Here is a 19771-nt window from a genome sequence, read left to right as displayed (position 1 = left end):
GCTCAGCTCTCCAACTTAAAACATCATGTTTCAGCATATGTAAAAACTGGAGAATTCAAGAATTCAGCAGAGCTATGTGATCCTGTGCTTTATCCTTCCCTCCACTTCTTTATTATTTAAACAGTCCTTAAAGAATGGACCTCTGAAAATGCACTCACGAAGCAATGCAGAAAATCTTCTACCTTGCCTGAGAGCAGCAACAATAATATAATGATTTCCAGGCCAGGACAAAATGCTGTGGTAAGCAAACAGGCATAATGTGTGTTCATCTCAAAAGTTGTCACTTAATTCCTAATGCTTAATAGATTGGCCAAGAGGAAGGGCTACGACTTCTTTGTTTTAATAACAGTTACAACTCTTAAGAGCAGGCAGGTAGGAAACACTCATGCCCTCTTGCTTTCATCTGTGGAACCAAAACTTTCTGCTTAGTCAGCAAAGCAGTTCAAAGTACTCAGACACAGCTCACACTTTTCCCCTCCATCTGAGCAGTCTAGTCCCCTTAGTTTAGGTTCTTATTTTTGTGCTGCATCAAAACAATAAAGCACATGAAGTTTCCAATATTTGCACTGGCACAATTATTTCCATTCTAGCCAAATGCAACATGAATTCCAAACTTCTGAGTACAAATGGGGTATACTGAGAAGTGGAATAGCTCTAAGTGTAATAGTCAAATAACAAGAACCAAAGTACCCCAGGTCTTGGCTGTTAAAGAGTGTTGACACCAGGAATTCTCAGCTCTAAGGAATTCCCAAAACTACACAAACACACACCCATTGCCCCCAGTCTGCTATTTCAGAGGGTGAAATGAAGGCACAAGAAAAAGAGGCACAAGAGCCTTATAGCCTCAGGAAGTACAGGCTTTGCTCTTATTATTGGAGCTATTTTCACTTATTTACAGAGATATTCAGACTTGATGTGCCATCTCAGTAAGGCTTAGCCACTGCAGGTACTTGTGCACAGCATTTGAAGAAACAAGTGGTTTGCTTCTCTGTCCTAACAAAAATTGAAGACTTGGTGCAACACTTTTTGACACTCATTTCAAGGAAATTTGACCCCTGAGGACAAGGTGAGCACCTGAAAATCTCAACTCTGATGTCTAATACAAGCCAGATGCACCATGAGTTTTGTACTCCTTTCTTCCCTCCATAACTTGTACAGCATTGAGAAAACAAGAGTAAAAAGTCTGCTTCCTGCAGATCCAGATTACACGAGATTGCCATTTCCAAGTTACCTTATATACTTCACTGAAGCCACCTCTACCCAGAAGATGTAGCAACAAATATCTATCATTTAGCGTTGGATGGTCTTTAAATCTGGTAAGAAAGACACAGTGTAAGAAGACAGAAACAATGACCTCCTCTGCACAATAAATTACAGCTACTGCACAGCTAAGAAATTATATTTTCACTTTCAGACAGAGAAATATAATTGTGTTAATGACTGACAAATTTGATGCTATTTGATCACTCTGCACTAATGAAAGGCTATTTAAGGGTACCTTGATGAATGTGGAAGCCTGTCTTACATGAACTTAAAGCTACACCTGTACCACCCCACAACGAAGTGACTATTGAGTTATAAAATCAATTTTAAAAGGATTACGTAAGAGATTATGAAAAGATTGTTTCTCGTTATGAAAAGAACAAATAAAAAATTACTTTAAGTTCTTATCCCTGAATCCTATGTGCTTACTGTGAATTATCTTCATTGTGTATCCTTTTCAATTCCCTGATGTGCAGATTTCTAACCCTCTCTAGTCGTTCCAGTTCTGCCTGGATCTCAGCTTCTTCCTGCACAAGGAAAAACCAAAAGGAAAACACAACACTCTGTAAGGTACTGCAGCTAGTGTTTCCACCTGACTTATGGAAACACAAATGGAATTCCACTTTTGAAGAGGTTATTGGCATAAAACGTGTCTGGGAGATCAGAGAGATGGTCAGAGTCAATTTGCAGTCATGTGGCGAGTAACAGGAATGGAAACTGACTGGGCAGTTCTATTCACACCTACAGGAGGAGACATATCTTTACACCTCCTTGCTTATAATAGTTTCTGTAATTAAGAAGTCTTGTTGCTCTGGTCTTGCTCTTTCCCCACAGAAGTGCCATGCAGCTGTTTTTGAAGGAATTTCAGTTCTGGTGGGACAAGAGAAAGAAGACAACCCTCAGCAGTTAGAGCAGGGATGTCAAGATGACATGTGGGATGGGGCAGCATCTGGACAGGATGGGAAGTGTGAGAGAATGACATTATATTCTACTAGTGGTAACTACTCAAAAAGGTCAGAGTGTTCCTCAATGCCACATGGGAGTTCAGACATAGTGTTTGTCTAGCTGGAAGTTCTGGTGCCCTCAAAAATTACGTGAGAATTCACATCACTGTGGCCAGGGCTGCAAATCTCAATTCAAACATGCTCCCTGAGCAGTACAATTTGTGTATGTGACTCAGGGGACACTGTTACCCATCTGTCTTGTGACTCTGCTCCTTTCCTTTCCAACTAGTTCTATTTTTAGACATAAAGAATGAGCCAGCTTCCAAAAGTGGAGAAGTGTAAGCACAGCTTCAGACAATGCCACGATCCCAACACATTACTTCGTTTTCTATTAAGGTCCATTTCCAAATGGATTCCTCCATTCTAGGGTGGCAATGTTATGCCAGGATAGATAGACCTGCAGTTAATCCCCTGGAGCAATATGGGACCTGTAGAGCCACCATGCCAGCAGCATTCTCTTGCCTGTGTCACTTCTCTTTGTTCACAGGTCAATAAAGCATAATGGGCAGACTGTCAGCAGATTCTGGGCGTGCAGTAACCTTTCCCTTCCACAGAAAATAACAAGGAGTACAGACACATTAATGAGGCCTTGCATTCAGCTTGTGTGTCAAGGTTACAGGAAAAAAACTAAATGCAGAGCTCGAGCACCACCTGAGAAAGGAAGAGGCACTCCAGCAAGACATTTACTTCTTCTTTGGTTCATTTCCAAAAGAAAACTCCTTGACCTTAGCAAAGATCACACCTAACCAGGAAATGGCAGAAGACATCTACATTTTTTCCCAATATTTCATCTCTTGAAGTGTTCCAGAAAACTTATTTATAGGTCATTGCAATCACTTTCAAGGTAACCAACAGCTTATTTAAATATAACCTCACCTGCAGGTACAGTTTCTACTGAGGCCAAGGTATTTGAGAACAAACGTGCAGTGCTGCTGCCTGAACAGGACTGGCTTGCAACAGCCCAAGAGATTTTATTGGAGTGATAACACTGATTACTCAATATTGCAAAGAACTGAACAAGTCAATGACTTGCATTTTTTTGTTGTATTTTTATAATTTTCTTCCCTTGGTCCATTCCTTACTGTTCCCTCATGTTATACACATTCAGAGTTCACCACTAGACAGGTCACAGTGACAGAAGATGTATCAAAAAAGTAGAATTTCTGCACAACAACCTAACTGTAAGAACAGAGAAAGCTATTTATTGAAGCAAAGACCATCTTCTGTGAATATCACCGCCCCCAAAAAATTATTACAAAATTCTGGCTAATCCTTACAACTGCAAAACCCTCTTGATTATCAAACGAGTAGTGACCTCTACAGAGAAATGTTCTTGTTCACAGAATACTGCACAAAAAGCCTTTGCTGCAACTAGTTCTTACCTTTTTAAGATGACCTAGCCGGAGTTTGAAGATTTCCTCCTGTTCATGGTATTCTGCTAATGTTAACCTGCAGGAAAAAGGAAGACTCAACACATTAGGTTTCCAAACATCATAAAGTGAACAATCTAAAGTATGCACATTGCCAGTGGAAGTAACAACTCCACAGAGTAGATCAACAGCCAGCACAAAAATTTTTAGATAAACTCTGTAACCTATATTTTTTAATAATCAGTCTAAAGGAGAACAAAACCTTAAACCTCAACAATATCCATTAATTTCAAATTCAAGTTCCTAATAACATCTATATAGGCTACTGACTGACTTTTAAAGAAGACAGCTAAACCATAATCTAAATATAGAAAAGTGAAGCCCAAATATTCCACATCTTATTTTTCTGTGTAAAGTTCACTTTACTGACTCACTTTCAAATTTTTCTTTAAAATAAATGCTGGATAATTCAATCCAGCTATTCACTCTGAGACTAGAAGCACACCTGGCCACACAGCCAGCGAACAGAGCAATGACCTGAGATTCAGAACTTTCTCCTGTTTCAGGTTCTGTCAAGTGGCTTCCATGGAAACCTTTGGAAATTTACTTTATCATATTTGCAACCTCACATGTAGTTAGGAGAAGCAATGGGATCAGAAAAATAATCCCTATTTTATTGATAGTAAATTATGCGCAAAATTTCTGCTCTAGGTGGGAGGTCAAAAGAAGTTTCATATTGTTTTCAACCTCTTTTCCATGCCAAGCATGCTACGTAGGACAGAGCAAAGCCTTACACTAAAAGAGTGACAGAGCCCATCACTAGTGAAATGCAATGACACACTTAAGTCTTTAAGACTAGAAAATTTATCACTATATTAACCATCTCATTACTACCAACAAGGAATTTGGTAAAAGCATCATATGTGAACACAAAGCTATGACATGGTTATCAATTGCATCTGTTCACTCTGTAAACAAGACCTGCATGTGACAGCATACAAATATCTTCTTCTAAACCTAAATTGAGTTCAAAGCATACCCCAGGAGGATTTCTGCAACACCAATTATGCTCTACACAGTACTTTCACACAAGGTTAGTGCAGGAGGCCTCCAGAGCATCAACAACCTCAACTTGAAAAAGGAGGGACTGAGTCCTATGGCTGTGCAGGGAGACCTCACTCAGTAAATTGAGAGGTGAGAGCATTCAGCTCATCAAGCGCTCATCTTGAAATGTCCCAACTTCCCTCTGTTGATAAGGCACAGAGTCCAGGTACTTGAAACAAGGCCTAAAGCAGTTGTTACCTGATAAATTTAATGAAAAACTCATAAGCCAATTTCCCTATGAAAGAATCTTGAGCAGAAGGAACTGCTTATTACAAATTAAAGATACATAAAAAACAAAGCCGGTACCAAAAATGGTCACGTTGTCTCATTTCCTATAAAACTGCTGACGGCCCTGAGCTGGACTTAAGGATCCTTGGGAGTCCTCTCCAACTCAGGTTATTCTGTGATTCTATGATTCTAATTCACACACACAGCATGAATTTTATTTAGATTAGATAATCTAAAAGACCGTCCCAAGAGTTTAGGTCTTTGTGATTCTGTGATTCTGTGATTCTTTGATTGCTGTTGCTGTGCAAGGAATAAAGAGTAAACTGAATAAACCAGCAAAAAGGTTTGCACATGTTTGTGCACAAATAACAAACACCATCAGTCTACTCATTAGGGCAGATGTAACAAGCACCACCAGGCTAACAATGCCCAAAACAGCTGTTTGTCACAGCAACCATAACAAAAACCAAGGGGGGTCTGAGACAAACCTGGCCCTGTTTCACAGAAACATGCTAGAAACACCCTACACCTACCTCTAGCACAGCTGAAGGCTGCCCTAATGAATCTCAACCAGCCCCAGCTCAATAACCTTCCTGAATGAAAACTGTTTTCTCATTCACAGGCTAGAAAACTCATTTTGGAAGAGATTGTGTTTAAATTTGCATCACAGGACCTTCTTCTCCTTTTTAAGACACAGCAGCAACCATAAACCACAGAGGAACCAAAAACCAAAAAGGAACTTGGCTGTCTGCTTCTCATTCAACTTTTAGAAACATTTATATTTAAATTGCCTAAAAATCAGCCTCTGTAAGAGTTCCAAAAACCGAAGGGAAAAGCCTCCCTCCAGAGGTCAAACTGGAGGGAAAAGTCTCCCTCCAGAGGTCATAAAATTTTGTTCCTGATACACCATGGTCCAACAAATGCACTTACTGGATAACTAATGATTAAGCAAGTAGTCAGTCAGTCCAGTTGCTACAGCTAACTTGCAAAACCACCACTGTTTTCACATAAGCTACAGCACTCCACATGAACCATATCCATACCCTGGCAAGCAGTTTTTAATCAAGTACGTGACAAGAAGCTTTTCTAAACCACAAAAATATCACCCTAAAACATATCAGTGAAGAATGATAAACCAGTAAGAAACAGAGAAAAAGCCTTGGGAGCCCAAGAGGCTTCCTAGCAGTGCATGGTAAAGCTGGACTATGCCAAGGCAGGCTCACAGCACAAGCAGAAGCATCACAGACATGACCAGGATTCACCAGGAGCTGTGCTGCCATGTCTCCAGAATAAGCTATGCTACAGCTGCAACAGACTGCTGGAGAAAAAGAAGCCCACAAAAATGGGGAAAGCTCATCCTGCCCTTTGGAAGGGAAAGGTTACCACAGCGAATAGCAATATTTCAAAATATCCATGTACAGACATTCCATTTGCTCCTCCCAGCTCAAACCTGGCAATAAAAAGGATGACTTTAAAGTTTTATTTAGTTCTTTTCAGGCTCCCTTGGCTAGAATGACAGGGAAATGTCTCCAACCAACTTAGTTATTTGAAGAAACACACAGTGCTTTCCAACACAACCCCCTGATCTGCAGGCACCTGTATCCCACTCTGGGGTCACAGCCCTGGAGCTGAGGGCACCCTGACCATCACGATTCACACATTCTTGTGCCATCTCTGCTGAGACTGTGAAGGCAGTGGGAGCTTTTGCTCCACATGTCCTTTTAAAGATTAAGACCAAGAATTCAAAGAGCTTCTGGAACTTTGAGGTCAAGTCAAGCCCAGGAGATTTAATAATGAAAAATGAAAAGTGTCAATGAGGGTTATGGTATTAGCCTACAGCAATAAAATTAAGTCTATAAAGGGAACTAGGAGAAGGCAGGGCTAAGTCTATGACTAAACATATTTCCAAAAGCTTCTCAAAAAATAATGTTCTAAAGTTCTTTCAAGTCCCAGCCTTACTCTAGAAGACTATCAAGTCTTTTAGAGCATCAGTAACTTCAAAAGAGGCAGAGGAAAAAGAACCAAAAACAAAACATGAGAAGAGTAGCATTTCCACCATCTCCCTGAGTTGCCTATGTGTGAAGAACTGTTTCTGAGAACAGGCCAATGCTCAATGCACTGTCTCTATCAAGAGCATCTTACTGCTTCAGCATCCCAAATAAACTGTTTCAAAACTCTTAACTCAGAATTCCAGAATTCTCCACAGTAAATATACAGAAGTTGAGGCTTCCAAATGTGTACAATTTTGTTTTCCTTAAAAAAAAGCACCATGTATACCCTGATACTGATATCAATTCTGAACATACAACACTAAAGTCAAGGTCCAGTTTTCAAACCTGACCACAACAGAATACTGAAAAAATTACTGGACTCATAAAAAAATAAAGTTAAGCTCATACAAAGTCTGGACACAGCAATGATCCTTATATTACTTCAATGAAAATTACTTAAAACTGGAGCAAGATGTTGCTGAATGCCAGGCTAATTCCACAACATTCATTCATGGAGTGAGGCCTGGAGGCAAGGGCAAGATTCCAATTCCCAGGAGATATTTTGTGCTCTAATCAAAGCATGTGGCTTTGCCATACACCAAGAAGGCCACAGAACCTACGTTTCATTTTCTGCTCCATTGGTCTTGCTCTTGCGCTGCTTCTGCTCGGTGCTCGCTGGCGGGGTCTGGCCCATCGCAGGTGGCTTCCTCTTTGCTAACATTTTTCGTTGTCTTTCTATTTCTTCCCGCTGGGAATTTATCCTTTCCTGTTGCCTGAAAAGCAGAGAGGAAAAAATACATGACAGATAACTATGGGTGTGCACTTGGTTGTCCTTCAGCATCTGTTCTTACCAGATTGGACCCATGAATTTCAAATCAGTTGCGCTTGTAAGATTTATAACAAAATATTTTTGTACAGAAAAGGGAAATGCGCCAAATATGATGAGTCCGAGTTTTAAAGGTATTTTTGCGTGAAACAGGATTATTTTCCTGGCTCACAGAAATCTTCCAGTAAGTGAAAGGTTTAATTCATGCAGAGGACATCCAAAGGACTTGCTAACCCTATGGAAACCTAGGATCCATGGCAAGTCACTAACTTTCCACACACTTTTTCCTAAAAGCCTCTGTTCAAAATCTCAAAATTTTCCTGTTAAAACTATTGCTGAAGTCTGGCACTGTCTGAGAAAGTATCCTTACACTTCAAAAGTACAGTTAAGCTATCCTAAATTCTCTGGAATATAACCAACATCTTTCCTGATTTCACTAAGGAACTGTCTCTCCTCCAAGATGAAAAGACTATCTCAAACATTTTATAGTGACAAAAGCACTCTTGAAATTTCAAGTCTAAATGACCTAAGCATACCTACTTCCTTTTAAAAAGGGACTGAGACTGCAGGTAAGTATTCCAGAAGTATTTTTCCATTATTTCCATAAAAAAAGGAAGAATTATAAAGTCCTTAATCTGTGCCTAACAAGAGCTGCACCTCCCTATCAGACTACAGAGAAGTGGTGTGATTTTAAAGGATCGCACATAACTCTCTAATGCAATTAATTTGCCAAGTCCTACTTAAAGGTCTAGGCCAGGTGGGAATTGACTGGATATTTCCATTAATATCCTGCATAAAGGGTCTCTGATCTTCATTTCCAGGTTTCTGCAGCCCCTTTGATCACTGTTACCAGAAGGCAAAACAAGTTAAATTGTATGGATTTTCTCTTTCAAGCTTCTACACTTTCTACTTAAGGGAAAAAAAAAAATAGCGCAAGCTAATTAGCCTTCTTTGACTAATATATGCAAGGATGCAAATCAAATTGACTGACTCACAATATATGCGAGATTTTGGTCCACCCCTCCACCCCAAGCACTACACAGCCAGGTGGGTGCACCGAGGATTTCTGACAGGTAATAACAGTTGGCCCAGAGGCCAACTCAAACCATTTCACTCCAGTTCAAGTCTCTGGAAGTTTCAGTGGGAATGGATTTCTCACTTCAGCGTGAAAAAGTTCCCCATTGTCAGGAGTTCCTATCTGGTCCTTCCATGCATCAGTCACACCATTCTCACATTCTGACATGCAAGACATCACACACAACTGCTAGGGTTTTTTTCCATTGCTGCCTCTGAAGTTAAAGACAATCCTGTTTGTCCTCACTTGATGAGGTTCTGGAAGGCGTAGCCATCTGTCCACTGCTCGGTGAAGGATGCACCGTGCCGCACCGTGGTGAAGTGCCCCAGCCTCAATCGATCCTGCATGCTCTTATCCCGGCATGCCATCTTCTCCTGCTTTGACTGAAAGCAAAATAAAGCCATGTAAAAATACAAGCTATAAATGACTAGCTAAGGGCTGTGCTGCATTTTAAATAACCACCAATTCTTTCCACTTTCTATTATTTCAGTTCTGATTATCTGAAATCCAGCTGAGTATCACTGACCAAATTATTGCTGGTGCTTCACACTGGTCTGGCAAGCATTTGTTCACCTCCATCATGGCATTTCAGCCTCACTCTTCCCTCCTGATCACTGCCTGGGCAGCTCACCCATCCTATGACCAGCTGAGATCAGCCTGGCAGTAGGATTAAAATTGTCTTTTTGTATCAGTAGCCAAGACAGACTACAGGCCCAGTTCTCGCCAGGCCCTTATTCAGGAGATGAAGAAACAAAATGTACCTTGAATCATTATTAAGACTAAGATACAGTGATCAGCCAGCTCAGTCCTTGTCTTGTACATGTCCAGAAGTGACACAATCTTAGCTAGGTCACCACTCTAGAGAGGGGAGCCCTGCTCAGCCAAGAACAATCAACTCTGTGACAAAATCAATTCAAACAGACGGCATGTTCCAGCCAGCACCCGAGTAGTTTTGCCCATCCAGTACCCACAAACAATAGGTATAACTGGCCAACAGGTGAAAGAACAAACAAACCCTCACACTGTTTAACCATCAGGAAAGCTGGAAATCTTTCGGTAATGAACCAGGCTGCATGTTGGTGAACCTGGCACTGTTCCCAGTGTGCTGTTTTCAGTGTTACACAAAGCAACAATCTCCAACTTTGCCATTTGAAAGGTCTAAATCGCCTGCCCATGTCCCAGAGCATATCTGCAATTCCACTGCACAATGGGACACTGCTCCCACATTCCCAGAGCTGCACAACATTGCTTTTCAAGTGTATGGCTTTCCAAATCAAGCAATGCCTGCTGCCTTTAGAGCTCTTTCATTTAAGCAAGAGATCACTCTGCCACTGTGGAAAGTGACCAAATCTGAACATTGTGAACCACTTCAGCCTTTGGATTACATTCCTGTTTGCAAAGAAGTAATTCAAGACAGAATTCCAGTTATCTTTTGTCACTGAAGCAACAGGAGCAGGTTTTTACTGCTAAGGAGCCAGAGATATTTTCAAGGACATGAACTGTGGCTGCAGAGATGTCCTCTGCTAACCTTTTCTATAAGAAGCTTCTTGCTCATCGTTACACATCGATTCAACCGCTCCTTGTACTTCTCCAGCATCTTTTGCTGCTCGTCTATCTGCCGTCTCAAATCACAGTTGGCCTAAAAGTGAACAGAGAACAAAGCCTGTGACTTCAAACCACTCAGAAGAGCCAAACTAAGCATCACATAGGAAGAGCCATGGGGATTGAAGTCAGCAAACCAGCAAGATAAAAGAACAGGTTTTGTTTAGCAAAACATCCAAGACAAACTCTAAAGTTTTTAACTCACTCACACCTTAACATTCCTCTAGAACAAGGAAGTTCTGTCATCCTGGTTTACACGTAAGGAATTAAAGTACAAAGAGATTGAAGACAAGCAGAAGTTTTTGGGCTTTTTTTTTTGTTAAGCATTTAAGACCTTGCCACAGCTACAAAGTCTCAAAATAGCTTAATCATTGCTGGACTATCCTCCCACTTTAGCCACAATATTGGCAGAGTAAAAGGATGGTGAAACTCTGTATTTTCAGATAAATTCTTGTTTGAGTCACTTTCCATCACCCCTTCTACACAGACTGCTCCCAGTGGCAGCCGCTGGTTCACACCACCACAGCATGCAGCACGACTGTATGTGTAACCACTTTCATTAATAGAGTTAAATGTAACCATTTCCCTTCCAACTAATGGTCTTGTGAAAGCAAAAATAATAATTTTAAAAAACGGCAACTATTTCCTGCCTCATGGATTGTTTCCCACAAGCACACATGTGCCCCATGTCTCCAATGAGCTTGACTGAGCTCTTTCAGGTGCTGAGACCAGACATACACAAAGTCTTCCCTCTACTTCCTTTAATGTGCTTTCTAATGCTTTCGAACACTTTACAAGAGCTGCCTCTCCCAGCTGATGAAAGATAAGTCAATAAGAACTCCTCCATTAAAACATGATCCTTGATTTCAAGGTATTTATCTTTTACTGAAGAATACTAATGGGTTAAGAGCTTTTTTATTTTGGTTTGGCCAAAGGATATTCTTATCTCTATACATGTCTCTGATTGTTCTCAGTGAGCATTTCAGAACACGGCTTCCCAGGCTACTGAGAGGCTAGTGAACATGCTGCCAAACAGAAGGCAGAGTCAGCTCCTCAGGACTTAGAAGAGGGGAATAACTGGGTGGAGGGAAAAGGGAGTCACCATCCCTGGAAGTGTTCAAAAAATGCAGATGTAGCACTTGAGGACATGGTTTTGTCAGAACATGGTGGTGGTACTACACTGATGGTTGGACTTGGTGATGATCTTCAAAGTCTTTTCCAACCTTAATGATTCCATGATTCTGTGAATTCTGCAGAGAAACCTGTTAGGTTAACCAGCACAATACACAAGTGTGCAACAGATCAAAGGGAGAACAGCACTGCTGAGGACAAAAACCCCAGAGCTACAACAACTCTGCATTGTACAACCAGGTACTGCTTAGGTTCAATCAGGCCCAAACAGTGTCCACAGGCCAGACAATTATCCTGCTGATAAGGGATCATTGGATTTGTTTTACCTTGCAAACGTTGGTTCTACACCTGGCATACAAGCCCCTGCTCTGCAGCCTGGCTGGCACAAGCATTCTAAGTATCATTAAATAGCAGCATTTAGAAAAGTTGTCCCACTTTAAATACTTACTCTTAATAAGTCATCTATCCTCCCCTCCTTCTTCTCCAAGTCAGAGTTCTTACTGTTTTCTAGTGCAGATATTTTTTCCATTGTGAGGTCAGACTGTAGGGAAAAATCACCATAAACCATGTTTAAGACAAATGGATAATGTTTCAAATAGTCAGCACTAAAGTCCCAGTGTAACCCCCTGCTGAGCCTCAGAAGAACTGATCCCCTGCATCCTGACATTCAGGGGAAGAATGGTCTCCATTATTCATTTTGTTGTTGCATGGTGGGCTCCTCCAGCACAGGAGGTGCAGTCAGCCAGCACAGAGCTCTGAAGTGCACAACCTGGTAACTCTCAACAGCCTAAAATATCCTCTGTGTCCTGTGAATTTTACATTTATAGCTGAGTTTTGCATACTCTTCGGTGGTCTCTACGTAGGAGAGCTTACACAGAAAAAAGGCTTAAGAAAAAAACCCACACTAAATCCCAGTCCTTAGGAGGACTATCAACTTTATGACCTTTCATGAGCACACGCAGCCACCAGCAGACAACGACAACACCTGCAGGCTCTAAAGAGGTCCTGACAGAAAACACAGGTATTCATCTTAAAATATTGTAACAGACTGACAACAAGAATATTGGGCACAAGCTTTTGTTTCTGATAAACTAAACCCACTGGGGACAGGAGCTTTATAGCTCTTCAGTGAAAACTATCTGGAAATTTTTAGATCCAAAACATCTCAAATACCTTCAGAGAAGCAGTGAAGTGAGAGTTATACCTAAGAACAGAAGACACACACTATATGCTTTGAATATTTCAGATTCAGCACTCCAATTAAAGGGTGGTGAAGGCAAAGGAGTCAGTATGTACCTGAACACAGAATCTAAAACAGTCAAGTCAACACAGAGGAAACTCTCCAGGATTGTACACACAGATTTCACAGTCGTGGTTGGCAGGCACCTATTCCATTTCTGAGAAGAGATTGCAGAGGCTTACCTGTGGAGATGTTATATAAATATTCTCCAAATTTCAACCCTGCCTGGAAGCCAACATCATGGAGTAAGAGACAAACCTGGCTCACTGTGGCTTCCCAACATATGCTCAAGTATGGAAAAGCTCAAACAGAGCTCCTGCCAACATGGCACATCAAGCAAGATGGTCTAAAATCCCAAGAGACAAAGAGGCAGCCTGGGCAGGTCACCTCACTCTGACTCAACTTGGTGCATGCTTCCTTGCCTGCAGGAAAGGCTTTGCCATGGGAGGCACCATGCAGGATATCTGTGGTGGCCAAACAGCAGAAAGTTTCTTTAGTAACTGACTGTTATTTCACCTAGGCAAGGGCAGGGACATACTTGTCCCATGTCAGATAGTCAGGATACATACCCTTACATGTGACTTCACCCCAAGCCACCTCAGAGCACTCAGGCGTTAGCACTAACTGAAAGCACTAAGGAAATCATGCTGATTTGCTTCTTGCACTACCCCAAGTGATTCAATCTGGGAATCATCGAAGTGTATCTATTTTTTAACTCTATCAACTCCTAACAGGCTTGGGAGGGAAAAACCAAGAATGTGTACAGGACCTCATCACACCCCCAAACATCTTCCCTGATTCTTTCCTGCACATATATGCCCCACCCAGACCTCTGAGGAATATCATGAAGCTGAACACTGGCAGAAAGCTTGTTCAGACAATGTCTTGCTAAGAGCACGGACCTTGTGAGTGTGTTAAGCACAGAAGAAAAAAAAAACTTTTTGTTTTTTTCCTCCAGGTGACACCACTGTTTGACCACTGTTTTAAGCATGGGTCTTGGAACAGCAAAGATGGACATAATCTCCAGCAGGTTCTTGAGTTGTGGCATCATTCTCACACACAGACCTCTCCATGCACTGTCAGGGAACAGGGATCTTCCCAAACCAACATTTTAAGAATACAGACAACAAATGCGACCCTAGTAGCAAAATAGAGCCCAGACTTGAGCAAGTGAGTTCCCACAGAGGGGAGATGGCTGTCCTTGAACAGAGAACTTCTACCACCTGCAGGGTTAATGGAGAATGGACCTTCCCAGCAACAAAATAACCTCTGACAGAGACTGGTGTGAGGAAATGATAGTTTAAAAGGGGAAGACACAGAGAGATCTGAGATGAAAATCCAAAGACTAAAAGCAGGCTTGGAGAAGAGATAAACCAGGTGCATTGCAGATAAACCTGGGCACCCTGGTAAGCAACAGAAGAAAACACAGCTAAAAGAATCTCAGTAATTTAAAAGGTACTAAAAAGGTTGCAGTGCAGTCAGAAGAGCTACTCCTCTTCTTAACTCCACATCAGTGAAGTTGCTGGGAAGCACTTTCAGGAATACACTTGACAGGACAACTATTCCATGAGTGGACTCTGCAGAGGTCAAAGAGCTGCCAGCAAGACTGTGGCGATCTGTACTGTAAGCACAGTGATGCACCCATGACCCAGTGCCTGAACAGAGACATTCACAACTATCACTCAGGTTTCCTTCTCACCTTCACTTCCCAAGAGAGGAAGAACATTGAGGATACAACAGAGCAGAAACAGATAGAGCTGAGGTGTTCCTCTCCCAAGCACAATCACACACAGCTGACAAACTGCCCACAGCACTGACACAGAAAAGCCTCAGTAGCAGATTGGACAAACTCCAGCAGCAGCAACAGAAAACCTTCTTTACAGGATGAGGAACAAAGCTCAGAGCAATTAACTCCATTCAGTAGTTACAGATGGAGTTGGGAATACTGGCTCTTCTCACTGGAAACATCATGCCCACTACCAGCAGCACCCTCTAGCACAGAAGACAAGCTGCGTCAAGCTTCAACCTCACATCCAAGAGCTACGTTGTCTAGTGAGCTATACCTGTGACTGTTTGTGCTGGATGGAAATCTGTTTTTGGGAGGTGCAGGAATGCTCAGTGTTCCCTGATCCGGTAGAAGATGGGCTGCCTTGCTGGGCCTGTAAAAGAAAGTTGTGTATTGTTACATGTCCCTCAGCATGACCACCAGTGCCTGTGCAGATACATTCATCTCCACACTGGAGCTGCAGTCCAGCCTGCACCACACTTTCATGCTCAGGTTTAAGGATGCTTTAGAGATACAGCTCAATAAAAGCAGAGTCAGTTTCTTCCAAGAAGCCTGGTCCAACCTGCTGAAGACAAAGCTTTCAAAAGCCTGATATAACTCACAGTAGCTGAGATTAAGCAAGGCTAATCCAAACACTTCTCGCAACAAGACTACACTTCAATCTTTTGCTTTTCTGCATCTATCACATTATCCCCTTGGATGACATCATTTTGATCTAGGCAAGATTTTGAGCTGTTAACTTAAAACTCATGCCATTTTATTAAATAAGCAAAGCCTGGGACCTAGAACTCTTCACAAGGAAGATGAACTTACCAGAAGGTGACAGACTGGGGTCAGCAAAAATGAGGCTGGACTTGGGCAGAAAAGCTTCAAATTCCCCATCCCTTAACTAGACACATGCCTTAGGATTCAAATCTTTTCAGAGCTGCTCACCGAGACAAAAGTAAAACAGAGGCCACCTCCCCTCTGTGCCAGCTGCTCATTCTCTAGCCGCTGCTTCGCCAGCATCACCGACATCAGCGTTGGCAGAGCAGAGTGTTCCTCCTGCGGCTCCTTGGCTGCGCTGCCGTCTACCCCATACAGCGGCTGCTCCATTCGCCGCTGCAACACAGTCAAAAAACACACAATGAACTACTTTTTTTTTTTTTTTTTAAATCAAAAGAAGTGATTCTCTGACTCTGCCAAAACTGTTGTCAGCGAAGCAGCAGCTCAGGAATGAGCAGGCAGCATGGTGAGGATCTGATAACTCACACAGGACTCCTGCAGTCATTGATCCAATGGCAGACAGCAACAAGGAAATGAAGTTAACAATTGAAAAAAACCCTAACAAATGAACACACAGGACAGACTTCCTTGTCAGTTAACACATCCTCCTTCTTTGCAAATACATGTGCTTCAGAGTCAGTGAAGCAAAATAGATTGCAGGTCGAAAAATCTACTTTGGGATTGCGGTCAATGCATTCACAATTATAATTTTTTATGTTTCTTAAGGACTCATTTTCAAACAGCCAATTTCATGATACGTTGCTATTCTGGCAAAGTAAACTGAGTCAGAAGTGCTAAATGGCAGCAACCTAACCATGTCTAGGACCCAGACATCAGGGTATGCTCACTTTTATCATTACAGCTGGGGCCCATCTCCTGCAAGGTAAATGAACTACTAATTCATTACCAAAATCCTTTAAGTTCCATTACATCTCTTAAGGGCTAGCTCCTTTGTCCTGTAGTAGATTAGTTTTCCAACCGTGGTAGAGGAACTGAGTTTATCAAGAAGAATCATCTGAGCTACACTGATCACAGCATCTCAATGCCCTGGCTTCCAAAGCCACACCATCACTGCTAAAACTTGGCAATCTGGGTAATGATCATGCAAGTCCTTCCAAGCTGTAACTCCAGGCCAGGCAAATGCCTCAGAGAAATCCAAGAGTCAGGTCAGACTTCAGTTTTTCTTAAAAACCTAAACTGCAACCTGTTTTCTGGTTAACATTACCAATTCCAAGAGTGTGCTTCCTTCCCTAAAAGAATGCTTGTGCCTGAGAGTGGCCTCACAGGAGTCTCAAGACCTGCAGATCATTCTAATCAAGTGAGAAGTGAGGCAATTCAAATCAGCCAAGAGATTTGAAGAGAAGTAGTTACATCCTGAGGCCATTACAATTCCTCTGCAAGTTCTGATTGCACAAATTTTCCAGTACAGTACAGATAAATTCAGATCTGGAGGAGGTTTGTATCATGTGAAAGACATTTTAACACTCTGCTTCCTTCCAAGATCATTACTAACACCTGTAATGGGTAAGACTCAGTGTCCTCCAATTTTCACTCATCCCCTCCTTTTTTTGGGGATTAGATCAAAGCGTTGACATTCAGTTTGTAAGAAGAGGACAGATCTTGTAAAGGCCCAGAACAGTTTGTTGTGAATAAGCAAACATCACAGGTTCAGCTGCAAGAGGAAAGAGCAGCAGATAAGCACCTGTGTAAGGAGAGAGACACACTGGCCTGGCTGAAACTAACTGCAACATCAGTATTCATCAGAAACACTCTGTTCAACTTTTACCTACTCAACATATACAAGCATACAAGAAGAAAACCACAGGAAGAATCCACTTGTTCCACTGTGGATTATCTAATCTGCTGGAATAAAGAATTGTCCCTAATCCCTCACACATCTGCAACATTCAGAGATGCTATTTTTTAATTAACTTCTCTTTAAAGAGATGTATTAGTGAATTGATAAATGATAGCATGAAAGTCCATTCAATTAATAAGATCTATTTTAATTTTTCGAAACACTAAAAAGTATCTAGAAGTGTACATGAAGCTCTCCCTTCAAGCAGCGTTACAAACCTTCTGAAATCTATCAACACATGGAATTCTGAGCAGTGTTTAGTGTTGAGGTTTAGCTCAGTACATTCAGCAAAGGTCTCTGCAGAATAATGTAACCACTAAAGACTTTGCATTTGGCTTTGTGAATCCCAACTTTCCCACAATGTCTCCAGTCTTTTGTGACACTCAATAAATGCTGAACACTTTTTAAAGAGGGGCCCAGTCAACACTAAAGCCCAGGCAACAGAGCCTCTGAATACTGCCTTGCTAGTTGCAACAATTTTTTTTAGCTGCTCTGTCCTAAAATGGTTTAAAAACACGTGTTACTTCTTCACATCCAGACCTCACAGAAATGCTGCAAGTAAAGTGGAATTACATGCCAAAAACCAGCACCAGCTGGGCACGTACACACGTCTCTGGAAGCTTTTGCTAATGCCCCTTGCAAGTCATGTGCACATGAACAGAAGTAAAAGGCCTTCCCAAAATAATTATGGTGGGCACATTGTTCAAGATACCCAAGGGGTCCAATCAAAATCGGAATAGCCCTGATAGTGCTGCACAAACACACAACATACTCCCGACTCCATGGAGTTCATGAGCTACAACAGAATAAAGGGTAACTAACAGGTCAGTTCCACCTTTATTAAGGACCGACATCCCTCTGTACTCAGGCAGCACGTTAGAAACATTCATCCTGTACAATTTAAGCTCAGATATTCATGACAGCTATGGCTGGACTAGCTGCTGTCCTAGGGTCCTACACATGGCTTCGCTCTCAGAACCCAGTTTCAGATTTAAAATGGAGAACAAGCCAACTCACTCACCAAGAGACAGAACCTTGTATTACCTGTCTGAAGCATGGCCACCAAGTTAACCGATGCCAGGCCACCAAGTGTGTCCCCAAGAACACTCACCGGCAAGGGGTTGGACAGGGAATGCTGCGGAGAGGATCTGGCGACGGGCGGCACACTTCTACCAGGACTGGTTCCTGGGCCACTGCCCCCAGCAAACTGGGCACACAAACAGATTTCATCATCAGCATTTCCACAGAGATACTACATTTAACCAAAATTAACACAGACAAAAGAAACACATTCACCTTAAAAATGAAGCTGCAAAGGCTTCATGGAATAGTTTACATAAACTGAAGATAAATTAAGAGGAAAACCTTAACAGTTCAGAGAGCTTCCAAAATAACTGAAGTACCTAAAACAAACACTTGTATTTTCACTGAGTGCATTTCCCTTCGTAACTCAAAAAGATATAAACCTGAATGCTTAGCCATAGATCAGTTATTTACTCTCTGGAATTAGGAAGCCCATTCCCTGTGAGGAGACCTGTCTGATGTGCACCACAGGAGTGGTAGGTAATGTTCATCTCCACTGAAGCACTGTGCCAGTCAGTGTTAAGAGGCAGGAGAGGTAAGGAGCTGGGGAACTGCTCCAGTTGGTACAGAAACTCCTACAGCGTACTGCTCATAAAAAAATTTACCTGGGAAAGAAGTAAGCACTAATAAGCACTTAATTTCTGACTTCAAGTTACTCCATAAAATAAAGAACAAACTTAAGAGAAAAGCTACAGCTCTGGATTGTGCAGACCTAGAAAAGTTTCAGATATTACGCAGTGCAAAAAGAATACTGGTTTTAGAATGTCCATCACTGTTTTGGGGAGGGGTTTGGCCCCTATGGCACCAGCCTCCCATGAGATGTTTTTCTTAAGAGGGAACCCCGTAAACAACTTCCCACTCCAATCAGCAGGTTTGTGCAGGTGGGCTCTTTCGCAACTCTGGATCCTTATCAAAATTGTTTGCAAACCTAGAGATATCCTCAACAGAGATAGAGGTTCCAATCGAAATCAACCTCAAACCTACACTTAAATGAAAAAAATCCCCTATCAACTGTTCAACTAACTGTTACTTTAAAAATACATGTCTTCATATCCTCTGCCTAATCAGATCTGAGCATATCAGGTTGACATCACCAATCCATGATACCAATGACAGATCAGTAACATGTCACATCACAAATTTCTATCCACAGATTTTGCAAAATGTGAATTAAGGCAGATTTGCCAATGAAAAGATTCTTACCTCAAAATAATCACTAATTTTATGTCCTCTAGGAGTGCCTTTCCCTAAAAAGGAAAGCAAAGGACTAAAATAAGAGTTGTACTTCAGAGAAGTTACCATGCCATCCTAAAAATCTCCTCCTACATTTTGACACTCCTTTTCCTGTTCAGTGCAACACCTATCACAACAAAGCTTCCGCATAACAAAAACCCGCCCCAGGGTGACAGCCCTTGTGCTGTTTTTGGGAGGCTCTACAGTTGACA

General features: G+C 41.8%; 1 protein-coding gene across 8 annotated transcripts in view; it reads right to left on the bottom strand.

Moving 5' to 3' along the window:
• TLK2 (tousled like kinase 2) overlaps window positions 1–19771 on the bottom strand; it is a 43117-nt gene that overhangs the window by 9176 nt on the left and 14170 nt on the right. For 6 of the 8 annotated variants that reach the window (XM_074557754.1, XM_074557753.1, XM_074557756.1 and 3 more), the window contains 11 exons: window positions 19530–19573; window positions 18355–18450; window positions 15554–15721; window positions 14898–14993; window positions 12043–12135; window positions 10390–10500; window positions 9108–9244; window positions 7581–7733; window positions 3650–3716; window positions 1693–1790; window positions 1232–1313 (listed from right to left, as the gene is read on the bottom strand). In XM_074557754.1, the coding sequence (XP_074413855.1) occupies window positions 1232–1313; window positions 1693–1790; window positions 3650–3716; window positions 7581–7733; window positions 9108–9244; window positions 10390–10500; window positions 12043–12135; window positions 14898–14993; window positions 15554–15721; window positions 18355–18450; window positions 19530–19573 (1145 nt within the window). The remainder of the gene's footprint in view (window positions 1–1231; window positions 1314–1692; window positions 1791–3649; window positions 3717–7580; window positions 7734–9107; window positions 9245–10389; window positions 10501–12042; window positions 12136–14897; window positions 14994–15553; window positions 15722–18354; window positions 18451–19529; window positions 19574–19771) is intronic. The other 2 variants (XM_074557759.1, XM_074557760.1) reach the window with 2 other exon arrangements.

Source organism: Zonotrichia albicollis, chromosome 23 (genome assembly GCF_047830755.1).
Source record: "Zonotrichia albicollis isolate bZonAlb1 chromosome 23, bZonAlb1.hap1, whole genome shotgun sequence".
In the NCBI taxonomy this organism is placed as follows: Eukaryota; Metazoa; Chordata; class Aves; order Passeriformes; family Passerellidae; genus Zonotrichia; species Zonotrichia albicollis.
Note: the sequence above shows the minus strand (reverse complement) of the source record. Positions and strands in the feature narration are given on the sequence as shown.